This window comes from Bos mutus, chromosome 14 (assembly GCF_027580195.1).
Source record: "Bos mutus isolate GX-2022 chromosome 14, NWIPB_WYAK_1.1, whole genome shotgun sequence".
Lineage (NCBI taxonomy): Eukaryota > Metazoa > Chordata > Mammalia > Artiodactyla > Bovidae > Bos > Bos mutus.
This window is the reverse complement of record NC_091630.1, coordinates 15,177,655-15,191,742: the sequence shown is the minus strand read 5'-3', so window position 1 is coordinate 15,191,742 and position 14,088 is coordinate 15,177,655. Positions and strand designations below refer to the sequence as shown.

Below are 14,088 nucleotides of genomic sequence, written 5' to 3'. Positions count from 1 at the left end.
GAAAAAAAAGGGAAAGGAGAGGAGGGCCTGGTTCTCAGAAAAGGGCCTGGTTCTCCCTGCTATCCATTTGGTAGCAGGGAGTGGGACGGAACTCACCAGCTCACTCTTTGCATGATGCCTTCCACAGGCAGCACCAGGCTTCAGGCACATGGTCAGCCGAGAAGGCCCTACTGCAGAGGCTAACCTCAAGACACACGCCCACCTTCTCCTCAAAATTCTGCCAACTCTTCTGGAATAAGGTATTTTTGCTCTGGACCAGAACCACCATGGGACTGCATCTACAACCTGGCTCTCTGTCCAGCTGCCCACCAGCCTGTAAAGCGGGGCTACAGGTACCACAGTACCAGACTCAGTGTCAGGATACTAAGGGGACGTTCAGTTCTGATATTCCTCTCTGGATTCAGCATTTTGGATCAGTGTATTTTCTCTGAGAATCTGTTTTGTTTTGTTTTTCTTGTTTGTTTTTAAATATTACAAAACATTATGAGCCTTACACCATGTCTGATTTCTCTTTGCACTGGTGGATAAACGTCAGAATCAAATTTGTGGCCAGCTTCTAGCAAATGTAGGAGACACAAATGGCTGAGATGCATTTGGGGAAAGACAACCTTCCATTATCTGTAGTTTTTGCATCTGTGGATTCAGCCAACCTCGGAGGAAACTATTAAAAAAATTCCAAAAAGTGTCAAAAGCAAAACTTGAGTTTGTTGCATACCAGTAACTATTTATGTAGCATTTACATGGTATTGGATATTACTCGTACTCTGATGATTTAAAGCAGGGGTCCCCAGCCTTCAGGCCACAGACCAGTAGTGGTCCGTGGCCTGTGAAGAACTGGGCCTCACTAGCAGAGGTGCTGTCTTCCACAGAACCAGTCCCTGGTGCCAAAAAGGTTGGGGACTGCTAATTTAAAATATATGGGAGGATGTGCATAGGTTATACGCAAATATACCATTTTATATAAGGGGCTTCAGCATCTTTGGATTTCTTATTCAAGGTGCCCTCCTAAAAGCAATCTCCTGCAGATACCCAGAGACAACTGTACTTTGCTTTTTCTTAATTTTTGAGCTCTTTATTTTCCTTTGTTCTTTTTCTTGACTGCTAATTTTAAAGTGCTTTAAAAAATAACTTACTGCTCTCAGATGCTACACAAATACAGGATGAATAACCAAAGAAGGCATTCCAGAAGGCAAGGAGCATCTTCAGTTAAATTAGTCCAGGAACAATCAAACCGCATGCTTACGAGTGCTAGTTGATTGCAAAATGGAATTGAACATTTTAACTGCACAATGTTTGCCCCTTAATTTAAAAATCAATTTAATTTTGTCTTTGTTCATTTTCCTCATGTACTCAATGAAAATTCCTAGCTTCATGAAAACCGATGGCTTACCATGGGGTGGGGGGAGGGTGTCTCCTCACCCTCAGAGCTACCTGGCTGTGTGTGACATGTGCTGGTTGATATGATTGGGTTCACTGCCCTACCCCCATCACAGGATCCCAACTCCCTGCAGGTACCGGTTGTCCTCCATGAAGATCCTGTGTATGTGTATGTGTGTTAGTCGCTCAGTTGTATCCAACTCTGTGACTCCATGGACTATGGCCTGCCAGGCCCCTCTGTCCATGGGATTCTCTACGCAATAATACTGGTAGCCATTCCCTTCTCCAGGGGATCTTCCTGGCCCAGGGATCGAACCCAGGTCTCCTGCATTGCAGGCAGATTCTTTACCGTCTGAGCCACTAGGGAAGCCTCAATCTTAGGACCCTGTGTAACCCATGAAAAATATTAGATTATATATGAAGTTAGGGTGACTCCAGTTTCTGTTTCCCATACTGTCCTTTCTCAATGACTCCCCCCACCCGGGATATCCCAAGATTCATATCTAAGTCCTGTTGGGATCTTTTCTTCCCAATTAATCTTCCAAGTGAAAATCTACCAACTTCACTTCTTTCTCTAGAATTCTTCTGTACTATTAATGTGTTGTTGGGAAAAAAGAGAAGGTGCAAGTATGTTAAGAGTGTGTATGTACATGTTGGTGGGAATGTGAACTGCTGCAGGCACTATGGAGAACAGTATGGAGATTCCTTAAAAATTTAAAAATAAAATTACCATGTGATCCAATAATCCCACTCCTGGACATATATCCAGAAAACACAAAAACTGTAATTGGAAAAGATAAAGCACCCCAGTGTTCATAGCAACACTATGTACAATACCCAAGACATGAAAGCAATCTGACAGATGAATGAATAAAGATATGGGGTGTGTGTACACACACATACACACACACACACACAGTGGACTATTGCTCAGCCATAAAGAATAAAATAATGCCATTTGTTGCAACATGGATGTACCTAGAGATGATCATACTAAGTGAAGTAAGTCAGACAGAAAAAGATAAATATATGATATCACTCATATGTGGAATCTAAAAAAATGATAAATGAGCTTATTAACTAAACAGAAATAGACTCACAGGCATAGAAAACAGACTTATGGCTACCAAAGGGGAAGGGGGGAGGGATAAATGAGGAGTCTGGGGTTGACATATACACACTACTATATATATACAAAAAAGATAAACAACAAGGATCTACTGTAGAGCACAGGGAACTATAGTCAACATCTTATAATAACCTAAAAATAATCTGAAAAAGAACATATATATATATATATATATATATATATATATATATATATATATAAAACCAAATCACTTTGCTGTACACTTGAAACTAGCACATAAATTTCTATTAAAAAAGAGTATGTGTGCACATAAAGGAAAAGGAATAATAAAGATAATAAAATTATGGGTATAATATGAACAAACATGGCATGAAAAGAGATGGCAGGGAAAAGAGAGACCCTGCACCTACAGCCCTCTGCACTGGGCAGCATGTGGAGGTGTGGATTGAGGGCAGCCTTTTGTTCTGGAAAGTGATGAGGGCTGTGGGACAACTGGGGAAGGGCTCTAGGGTGATTCAGAGAAGGCACGATGCAGCTTACGTAGAAGGCAAGACCAGGCTTTGTAAATTACCAAGCTTCTACTCTGGCTGGAGATGAAGGCTGGCATATGTATATCCCAACCAGAGAGAAATTCAATGACTAAATTACATATTAAAAGTAGTAACTGCAACAGATAGGGTACACCCATGATTCTAAGTTCCACATACATGCAATTAATGGAAGACTGTCTTGGACAGCACTTAGTTTTGCTTTAGGATCCCTTTCTAAATTCTAGTGAAAATCTTCATATTTGGTGATTGGAGTCTCATAAATTTCTTGATTTTTACAATCATAACCATGTTTTATAAGGTCTTCTTTTAATACTCTCTTATTTGGAAGGAATGATGCTAAAGCTGAAACTCCAGTACTTTGGCCACCTCATGCAAAGAGTTGACTCATTGGAAAAGACTCTGGTGCTGGGAGGGATTGGGGGCAGGAGGAGAAGGGGACGACAGAGGATGAGATGGCTGGATGGCATGACTGACTCAATGGATGTGAGTCTCAGTGAAATCCGGGAATTGGTGATGGACAGGGAGGCCTGGCTTGCTGCGATTCATGGGGTCGCAAAGAGTCGGACATGGCTGAGCGACTGATCTGATCTGATCTGATTTTCTAAAATAATAGTGTCATTTATGTTCTAAGGAGTTTTGAAATCAGCTGTCCCTTAAGTTTCTTTGGCTTTGGTATTGCATGGCTTAAACCCATTAGTTACTCAGTCTAGTCTACGTAACATTATTGTAGTGAATATGAATTTTCATAGTTGCAACAATTTATAAAATTCAGATGAACTTAAACATGGCAATTCAAGTAACTAGGTAACAACACTTAAAAAACAAAATTCAAAGAACTTCCTTTGGCAACACGTACGCTGTACAAATTCTTCTGGCTGCCCTGTAATGGGAATAAAGCCCCTTAAGAGTATTTCTTGTCTGGGTCCAAATTTCCAAGTTGGGAACTAGTTCTGCCTACTCTGAGTACTCCCTACTCCTTTCCAGGGAGGGTGGTCTCTACCAGTTCCCTAAGAGTTCTGACCCCTGGAGAGGTAACCGTGAGAATTCCTTTCTCAAGATCTTGCACCAACAAACCAACAAGGCACTCTCTAAATGTATCCTAAGCTCTTCAACTCCAGCCAGCAAAGATTTTTGTCTCCTCTTTGTGTGGTAGAGATTTGGCTTATATATCATCACATGTTTTTCTTCCTTTATGATTTATATTATAAACTCTTAATGCTCTTTGGTTTGCCCTTGCGGAGCTAAAACTTTCTCTTTCAATGCTATTGTATCTTCCCCTCTCAAGAAATTATTTTGTAATTCAAAATAAGAATTTGAGTTGCTAAATTCCACTTTCTTGGTTCCTTGGTATTTTCTCTTCTCTATAACAAAAACCTCAGCCTAAAGATCTCATTTTTTTGGTGAAAAGAAAATGCCAGGAAGGAAGATTATGTCCACCAATATTTTTAAATTTTTTGAAGTTACTTATATGACATGAGACTACTTATATGACATTGAGAGTCCCTTGGACAGCAAGGAGATCAAACCAGTCAATCCTAAAGGAAATCAACCCTGAATATTCATTGGAAGGACTGATGCTGAAACTCCAATTCTTTGGCCACCTGATGCAAAGAGCTGACTGACTGGAAAAGACCCTGATGCTGGGAAAGATTGAAGGCACGAAGAGAAGGGGACAGCAGAGGAGGAGATAGTTGGATATCACCGACTTAACAGACATGAGTTTGAGCAAGCTCTGGGAGACGGTGAAGGACAGGGAAGCCTAGCATGCTGCAGTCCATGGGGTCACAAAATGTCAGACACAACTTAGTGACTGAACAACAACAGCAAAATATGACGTGAACTGAGTGACTTAGGTGGTCTGCTATAAAATTTTGCTCTTTGGATGGCAGGGTGTGGGGAGGGAACTGGGAAAAAGCTAGGCACATTTTTCAAGATATTAAGTTCAAATAGTTTTTGCAATTTACCTTTAAGAGGCAGATTTTTTTCTTTCCCTTTGAAAATTTTCCCTACGTCAATCCTTTTCAATGATCTTCCATAAACTGGGAGGGTTAGCTGGCAAAATTTCATACCCTAAGCAGTACTCACTGTCTCATCTAACAGACTCAAACTTTCATCCTGGGGGAAGAGAAAATCTTTGTGGCTAAAAAATGTCATCTGGGATCTTAAAGCCCATTAGCAGGGAGACAGGGAGGAATGTAGTTCTCTTGACTGGGGAATAGGTTGGATGACTGGAATGTCTTTTTCCCCCGGCGTGTTAATTTCTATGATTGGAAGAAATCAGACCTTAAAAGGAACGGAGGAAGTACAATTTTCAGAGAACAACAGTGAAGACTAGTTATTGGGGAGAGGTGAAAATACTTCCAGGTCTGAGTTCATGACAGTACATTTGTATTGCTTTCATAACATTCATAGAATGATTTTCACAAATGCAGTGCAAATGAAGATGTTTTATTCCCAATGTGGGCTGCTGAAATGAAACTCGCTTCTCTTCAGCATCATCATTCCACATATACACACCATAGAAAATGATTCACAACTAACATATATATATTTCAGTTTATACATATTTGTAGGTGTATACAAAGACACGTGCATATATAACTATATTAAATATATATATATTTGAAAATTAAAAGGTATCTTTACCCACTAGAGAGAGTCTGATATTTCAATCTATTAAGCCATAATTTTACATCACAGATTAGTGGCTAAGAGCGTGGGTGCAGGAGTTGGATTGCTTGGGCTAAGACCATTTATTAGCTGCGTGACCTTGGGCAAGGTCCAGGATCTTTTTGTACAGCAGTAACCTCAGCTCTAAGATGGGAGAAATAACTGTCTGCCCAATGCAGTGGTGTAGGGATTCAGTGAATTGGAACATGGTACTGGATAAAATGCAAAATAAAGGTGAAATTGTGTTATAATTACTCGTATGTGTAAGGGCCACGCTAGGTGCTTTGAGGGATAAAAAAGGAGACACGGTCTCTACCCTTACATAGTCTACTGTCTAACTGGAAACCCAAGATGCGGTGTCATATAAATTAACTATTAATGCCTGAGAAGAAAACCAACAGTTTAGTTCAGTAGCACAGACCAGCTTCTCAAGGCACAGAGAAGTGTACATAGGGTGTCAGTTTCACATTCGCTTCCCTTTACCCAAAGCTTATCTCTTTGACATGATGAAAGGCTCAAGCAGATTGTATAATAAACACTGCTGCAGTGGTCCGCCTACATTAATCCTGCAGTGGTTTAGCCATGGGTGAGGTTATGATGCAGATGTTAATGCTGGATTAAGGCTCTTGACAACGGAGGTTGGTCCAACTGCTAGTGCTCTGAAAAGTGAGCCAATCCATCAATTTCTGCAGTTTGTACAGGGATGGTGATGACTTCAGCTGATCCCATCCCGCCCCCCGACTCCCTGCCGAGATTTACAGAGAATTCCGGACTGTGGTTATCTGGTTTAAGAGGTAATTCTGTATAAGAACTGGCATAAAACTGCATGTCTAATTGCCAAAGGAAGGTATCACAGTTAACAACCTCTCTGTGAGATGGAGGGCTGCTTATATGTGCTCTGAAATGATGATGGAAGGCCTTGGGAAGAAGAGATTATGAAAGGGCCTTCAACAAGATGTAAGGTGATTCTTGGCTTAATCCCTTTTAAGTTAAATATTAATTCCCCTAACTTAATTTTTAAAGCATCACTCTAGATTTTTACCTAAGACTGCCCTGAATGGTGCCCATATCAAAAGATGCTTTCTAAAGCTAAATTATCAGCTTAATAGATCTCCATGTATTGATTTAAATACATAACCTGCACCTATAAAATTGCTTCTGTGGGGAAAAAAGGGATATTCTGATTTCAGAGTAAATTAAAAATCAATTTATAAACTCACTTTTAAAAACTCTGCTTTGACTGGTTCTTTCACTCAACATTTATTGAGTGTTTTTCATGTTATCAGACATCAGACACTGTTGTAGTCACATGTGAACAAAACAAAAATCCTTGCCCTGATGGAGCTGACATTCTAGAGAGGAGAGGCAGTTAAATAATGAACATAATAAAGAGTTGGTATAGTGTGTTATGGGTTTCTCTGGTGGCTCAGATGGTGAAGAATCCACTTGAGATGCAGGAGACCCAGGTTCAATCCCTGGAGTGGGAAGATCCTCTAGAGAAGGGAAGGGCTACCAAGTCAAGTGCTAAGGAATAAAAAAAAAGTAGTGCAGAGTTAGAAGGATGGGGCTGGGTGTCAATTTTAAATAGGACAGTCGTTGACAAGGTTACATTTAAGCAAAGTGTGAAGGGAGCCAGCCAAGGGAGTTGAACCTACCTGGGGAAAGAGCCAGTGCCAATGCCCTGAGGCAGAAGCCTACTTAGTGAGTCTGAAGAACAGAAGGTAGGCCACTGTAGTTGGAAGTGGGTGGGAGAGACAAGAGGATATGGTCAGAGAGGTAAGCTGGGTAGTGGCAGGGAGGGAACCGAACAAATCATGGACAGCCTTGTAAGCTACTGAAAAGCCTCTGAGAGAGATAGCAGTCACTTGTATTAGGCTGGTTTAAAGTAAGGCCCTGAGCTGTGCTAAGTTGCTTTAGTTGTGTGTAACTCTTTGCAACCCTCATGGACTGTAATCCGCCAGGTTCCCCTGTCCATGGGATTCTACAGACAGGAATACTGGAGTGGGATGCCATGTCCTTCTCTAGGGACATGGGGATCTTCCTGACTCAGGAGTCATATGGGCATCTCTTACCTCTCCTGCATTGGCAGGTGGGTTCTTTATATGACTAGCACCATTTGGGAAGTCCACCTGTATCAAAACAATTCCTCTTATTCCTTGTCTCCTGTACTTCAATTTGAATGTGGAAACAATCTAATTGAGATCTTGTTAAAAGTCAAATTTTAAATTAGGAGGTCTGAGGGGGGCCTAAAATTCTGCATTTTTAACGAGCTTGCAGGTAATGCCAGACTGCCAGTCGACAACCCCACATTGACTAATGAGAGTGAAGAACCAATGGGCTTTGAGGCTTTCTCCTCCATTGGTTGGTTGCAAGGGCCTTCTTGTTCCCTTTGAGCTTAAAAGGACATCCTGAAAGCTTTCATACTGGTCATAACCTCGTCAGTGGACTCACTATTTCATGTCCTTTCACCTGGCTAGTAAAGGTATGGTTCAGAGCTCTCTTGGGAATATGAGATATGTTGTTTGGCTGTTTCCATGCAGGGTCTAAGAAGTTTCTAGGGCCTCCTTACTGCCACTATGGGGGCTCTGCTTCTAAACCTTCACCTGGGAAGCCCTGCTCTACTCCTTGAATGATAATAGTTCTCTGAACACATTCCTGTCTTACTCCAATTATAGCAAGTAATTCTGACTTGTAGCCTTCACTCCTGGTCCTATATCTTGAATGATAGCCTGACTCTATAAACTAGGCCTGAGGCAGCTAGAGGATTTGGGTGATGGCCCTGGGACGAAGAGGTGCTCAGCTGATGCTGGTGCAAAAGGTAAGGTTGAACTTTGTTTTTCCCCCTGTGCAGTGCAGCTAGTGAGATCTTAGCTTCCTCACCAGGGACTGAACCCTTGCATTTTGCAGTGGAAGCTGAGTACCAACCATTGGACAACTAGGGAAGTCCTGAGTCTGACTTTCATAAAAACTAATGAAGTAATTTACAGCTGAACAGGCCTGGAAGGACTAGACACTTGTGAATATAAAACAAAGGTTATGAGTCAGACAGACTTGGGTTAGAATTATGCTTCCACGCCTTACTGTGTTATGCCAAGAATGTTCCTTGGCATCTCTGAACCATAGTTATCTCACCTGGAAAATGAGAATGATAAGGATACCTCCTTCATACATTGAGAAAAGGCATATGAGGCATGTAGAAAAGTGCCTGATATAATGATACTCATAAAATACTAGTTGCTATTAGTTTTATAATTACTGTTAAAATCCAACCACACGTCACATCGCTTTGTGGCCTGGCATTACGGTACTTACCTTTAAAGTCCCTGGAGTTAAAAGTACCAGGGCACATCCCTCAGCAAAGTCTTTCAAAGATGAGACAGACCAGGAGCAGGTTCATCATGGCAGTTGTTACAGTAGATAATGGCAGGAACTTTAGATGGTTAGTTTAGAAAGCATATGATGGGGGTACTGATAATGATGACTGTCTTGAGGGTATCTTGTAGAAGAGGACCCTGAGAGCACACCTGAGACCAAAGGGGAAGGTCTTTTTTTTGGAAGACCAAAAAAAAAAAAAAAAAGGAAACGGAAGCACATCCCTCTGTAACCTGTGAGTGAGTTGAGGGGTGAAATAGAGGGGTGGGGGCGCCCGCGAGGGTCGGCGGCTCTTGCGCAGCTGCGGCGGCGGAACCAATCAGCGGGTGCATCCCGTCCTCGCGCGACGGTACAGTCGTGCCGTCGTGACGTCGGCGGTTGCCATGGAGCGCCCCACTCTGTAGGGCCGCGAGCCGGCGCCAGGGGGGCCACGGGGTCGTATCGCGGCTTTGAGGTCTAGTCGGCAGCCGCCATGAGCGGCCGGAGTAAGGGGAGAAGGTCCTCCCGCGCCAAAGGCCGTGGCAAGAGCCGCGCCAAAGGCCGAGTCCGCGCCGCGCCTGACGACGCCCCACGCGACCCGGACCCTCCAGAGTGCCAGAGGCTCGGGGAGGAGACCAAGGCGGCACAGGTGCAGGCTGGCGCGGTTTGGGGTGGCCCGGAAGGCGCTGCGCCGGCGCCGCCCCGCCGGCCCGGGGAAGAGGCTGCCTGCCGGCTGCCCCTAGATTGTGGCCTCGCGCTCCGGGCCCGGGCGGCGGGGACTCGCGGGCAGGCGGTGACCAGGCCCTGCCTGGTCAAGGCCACATCCTTCCCGGAGCGCCTGGTGAGTGACACCGTCTTCGTGGGAACCGTGGGCACCGTGGCGAGGCCGAGAAACGGGCCCCGCGTCGGAAGCCGGCGAGGCCCCGCCGCGAAGAAGGCCCCAGATACCTGTAGTGCGGTGGGAAGGGGGTCTGCGGCCTTGGCCGGTGGGAAGCCAAAGAAAGGGCCCGCGGCGGAGGCCGCCCCCGTCCCCGTGGGCGAGGAGAAGGTGGAGAACGCGGGGTCAGGGCCCCCGGCGACAGAGGGCAGCATGGATACGCTGGAGAACGTCCAGCTGAAGCTGGAGACCATGAACGCCCAGGCGGACCGGGCCTACCTGCGGCTCTCCCGCAAGTTTGGGCAGTTGCGGCTGCACCACCTAGAGCGCAGGAACCTCCTTATCCAGAATATTCCAGGCTTCTGGGGGCAGGCCTTTCAGAACCACCCCCAGCTCTCGTCCTTCCTGAATAACCAGGATAAAGAGGTCCTCAGCTTCTTGAATAGCTTGGAGGTGGAAGAGCTTGGCCTGGCGAGACTGGGCTACAAAATCAAGTTCTATTTCGGGCGCAACCCCTATTTCCAAAATAAGGTGCTCATCAAGGAATACGGGTGCGGCCCTTCGGGTCAGGTGGTGTCTCGTTCCACTCCAATCCAGTGGCTCCCCGGGCACGACCTCCAGACCCTTAGCCAGGGGAACCCCGACAACAGCCGGAGCTTCTTTGGGTGGTTTTCAAACCACAGCTCCATCGAGTCTGACAAGATTGTGGAGATAATCAACGAGGAATTGTGGCCCAATCCCTTACAGTACTACCTGATGAGTGAAGGGGCCCGTGCAGAGAAAGGAAAGGAGGGCAGGCCGGGTCCTGCGAGGCCGCCAGGGGAGACCCCGGAACCTGGGGTAAACAAGTCCAACTGATCGTGCTCAAGTCTGCGTCCTGCGTCCTACCTCCTACTGGCCCCCGTGCCCGGCTGGCCTTGGGTGTTTGGCTGTCTGCCTTCTCTTCGTGTTGGCCTCTGCACACTACTCCTGTTGGACTTCGGTTTCAAGAATATGGCGTTTATGATCATGTTCTTTTGCCTCCCGTGACGTTCTTGCTTTCTCTACATTAGTATCATACGTTTTGTGATCTCGCCCCTCCTGTTCATATGTTAAACTCACTTGATTCCAGCGTGTGTTGCCTCTCTCTACATTGCTTGGACCCTGTTCTTGGCTCTGGCGTTTCCCACCTGGCTTTCACATGGACACTCATGAGTCAATCAGCAGGAGGACCAGCGCATCCTAAGCTCTGCTACTTCAGGACTGGTGACTTGCTGGGCTTCGAGTTCATGCCAGCCATGCATGCCATCTGTGGCAAGCTTTTTGGTGGCCACTGCAGAATGAAGCTAGTGCATGTGGCATTGGCCATCAGCCAAAACTGATTGTCTCTTGGCTCTGAGGTCACCAGCCAAGGTGCCACCTGCAGGATCTCTGGCTTTGGCCAGGGACCCATGCTGCCCTCCTAGACAACGGGTTGAGGTTTAGGGTGAGAAGCAGTTTGCTGTGGGTTTTGTACTGTTCTGCATCTCTTCCTGCCTCTGGGCCTTTCTTCGTGGTAAACCTTTGTCAAGGTCTGCACCATACCTCATCACTGTCAGGCCATTGAGTTTTGTCTAGGTTGCCAGTCGGCCCCAATTGGCTTCCTGGGCAACAAGGACCTCGAGAACTACCTGTGGACACAGGCCCTCTGCCGGTGCATGAGACACACACCTACCCTCTCCAGCCTTCCAGGAACCCTGCTGGCTGCTGGACTGATGGGCAGGCTGGTATGTGTGGACATGTGCTCACTGTCGTCAAGCTGTGGCTCCAGGTGAGGGTGGCGACCGGACTCACTTAACATCTAGGTACCTTTATCCACTCCCCCCATCCCTGCCTCACACATAACCAGAATGCTATATTGGGGTTGCTGGGGAAGGGAGATTTCTGATCTGTGGGCCTGTGTCTACTTCAGCTCACGCCTCTACACCTCCTTCCTCAATCCTCTTTCTGTTTCCTTACCCTCTCTTCCTTCTTTCCCTCTGTCCCTGTGCTTGTCCCCCACTCCTCTCTCTCTTTCTTTCTTTTTTTTGGTTTCAGTAGTGGTACTTCTGAAAGAGAAAACAGAGAGAGAAAACAAAACAGTTGTGAAACCAGGGTTTTCTGCATACAGCTAGCGAGTTGGCTGGGGCCTTGTTAAACACAGGCACACCCTGGGCTGGAATAGGGTAGAGGAAGCCAGAAGCCAGGTGGGTCTGCGGTCATGTCCTGCTCCCTCCCGCCTTCCGGGTCCCTCTGTAATTCTGACATGGAGATTCCTCACATGCAGCGCATCTGCTAGAACGGCCACCCCGGGCAGCAGTGCTGGGGACCAGGGTCACTCCTGCTTTGGCCTTGTTCTCTGCCTCCTAAGGCCCGGCTGCCTTCTGTTCCCTCCTCTGGGCAAGTGTCTCTCATCCCCCAGCTCTCACCCTCAGCAGTGAGGTTTCTTCCTTTTCTCTAGGTTTCTACCTTCACATACCCTTGGGAGTAGACTGTAGCCTTCAGTATGGGGGATCCCAAGGCTGCCCTGGGGCGTGGGGACAGGGGAAGGGGGAGTGCCTTTTCTGAATCTCCAGGGCTCATTTCCAGGGGGTGTAAAAGCTGAGCTGTGCCCTTCCTGCCTAAGCTCATCTGTGCCCTCTTTCCCCCTCATCCCTCAGGGTGGGGTAAGTACTGAGGGTGTGTGTCCTTGCCTTCACCCTAATCTCTCTCTCCTTACGGAAGACCTCCTTCTGAGTTCCCCATGGGCTAGGGAAGTCTTGCCTCAAGAGCTGTCAAGAGGGTGTTTGGGGCAGGCGAGCTGGGGCAAAAACCTAGAGCGGGAATAAGCCTGGTGAGGAGAGGGCTTGGCAAAGCAGCTCGAAGTGGCTTGAGGATCCTCCAGGAGAGTATAGCTCTCTCTCAGAGATAGAGGGGACGGGAAGGAGCCTTCCCTAGGGCAGGGACAGGAGAATTAAAGGGCAGTGGGCAAGTGTTTTGCTGAGGCGAGGGTATGCCCAAACTTTTGTCCGAAAATCTTTCATTTTTGGTAGATTTTATAAATCACAAAAACAGTCTGAATAACATTACTTTGGATTCTTTCTCTTTTCTAGGTGTGGCCCTGTGTTTTGTAGAAGATTATGTGCTACTTATTTTGTTTCTGAGTAAATCTTATCATTTTCCCCATTTTTTGCCTAATGGGAAAATAGAGCTGTACAGGTTGGCTTTTTTTTTTTTTTTTTAAAGCTTTTTCCTCTATTACGGACATTTTTAGACATGCACAGAAATGGAGAGACCTCGTGTGCCGTCACCTAGCTACATCATTTATCAGTTATGGTCAACCCAGTTTCATCTGCATCTCCATCTCCCTGCCTGTATTGTTGATCGAAAGTCCAAGACACTGTGCCAATTCAACTGGGACCACTTTGGGAGACTGAGACACTCTGCTGGTGGTGATCGTGGTGGGCTGCACTCTCACTACCGTATCAGATCTGCTTTTTGCTTTTCATGTTAACTAATGACGTTCCAGAGATGGGCCTTAGAAACAAAAGTCTTCAGAGTTGACAAGAAGTCTTAGAAAGTGATGAAGCTGCCTTTTCCCTGTGTCCACAAGAGGAAAGAGAGACTGCTCTGTTGTAAACTCTTTCAAAGACTTATCTTTCAGTCTTTGATAAGGTGCTTACTTGAGACCTTTCACCAGAATAACAGTCTTTTTTTCCCCTCTAAGACGGAGACTTTGTGTGACTATTACAATTATCAGCGTGTTCTGGTCTCATGATATAACTCTGAACTTGAAAGTAAAGTATAATTTGGAAATTGTTTCTGTGTTCTGTGAAAATAACCTCCCCAAAGTAATCAGTAACCGGTTGTCTTACTTGGTAATTTGGCACTCTGGTAATAATGCAATTATTTCTCTGTTCTGAAACAGTATAAACAGTTGTAAGCTTGCATGTGTGATGGAAACAATAAAAGCTTGTATCTCTATTATATTTTATTATTTTTAAAAAAGAATTGGAAGGTTAAGCAGAGGCTGGGTAGTCGACGGCATGTATACTGTGGCATACATGAGTGATTCCTAAGCCTCAGGCCCTTGTGTGACTAGCTCTATAACAATATATAAAATTCTGATTTCCAAGCCCTTATCAGAGATTGAGATCCTGTGGTTCTGGGCAGAAGCCATGCAGTCTTGTTTTTAG

The 14,088-nt window shown here is 45.6% G+C and overlaps 1 protein-coding gene and 1 long non-coding RNA gene across 2 annotated transcripts; one reads left to right on the top strand and one right to left on the bottom strand.

The window, feature by feature from the left end:
• Positions 1-5,601: 5,601 nt before the first annotated feature.
• LOC138990793 (uncharacterized) lies at positions 5,602-9,329 on the bottom strand. The gene is made up of 3 exons (XR_011466906.1): positions 9,001-9,329; positions 7,344-7,417; positions 5,602-7,212 (listed from the first exon to the last, which is right to left on the bottom strand). It is a non-coding gene; the product is annotated as an uncharacterized lncRNA (long non-coding RNA).
• An 80-nt stretch (positions 9,330-9,409) lies between these two features.
• Positions 9,410-13,171, top strand: TSPYL5 (TSPY like 5). Its single transcript, XM_070383008.1, has 2 exons — positions 9,410-11,705; positions 13,006-13,171. The coding sequence occupies exon 1, from the start codon at positions 9,533-9,535 to the stop codon at positions 10,772-10,774; it is 1,242 nt and encodes a 413-aa protein (XP_070239109.1). The 5' UTR covers positions 9,410-9,532; the 3' UTR covers positions 10,775-11,705; positions 13,006-13,171.
• The last annotated feature ends 917 nt before the right edge of the window (positions 13,172-14,088 follow it).

Bases quoted from the DNA above. Each gene is read 5' to 3' on its own strand.
- TSPYL5 (XM_070383008.1), top strand. From the start codon at position 9,533: ATGAGCGGCCGGAGTAAGGGGAGAAGGTCCTCCCGCGCCAAAGGCCGT.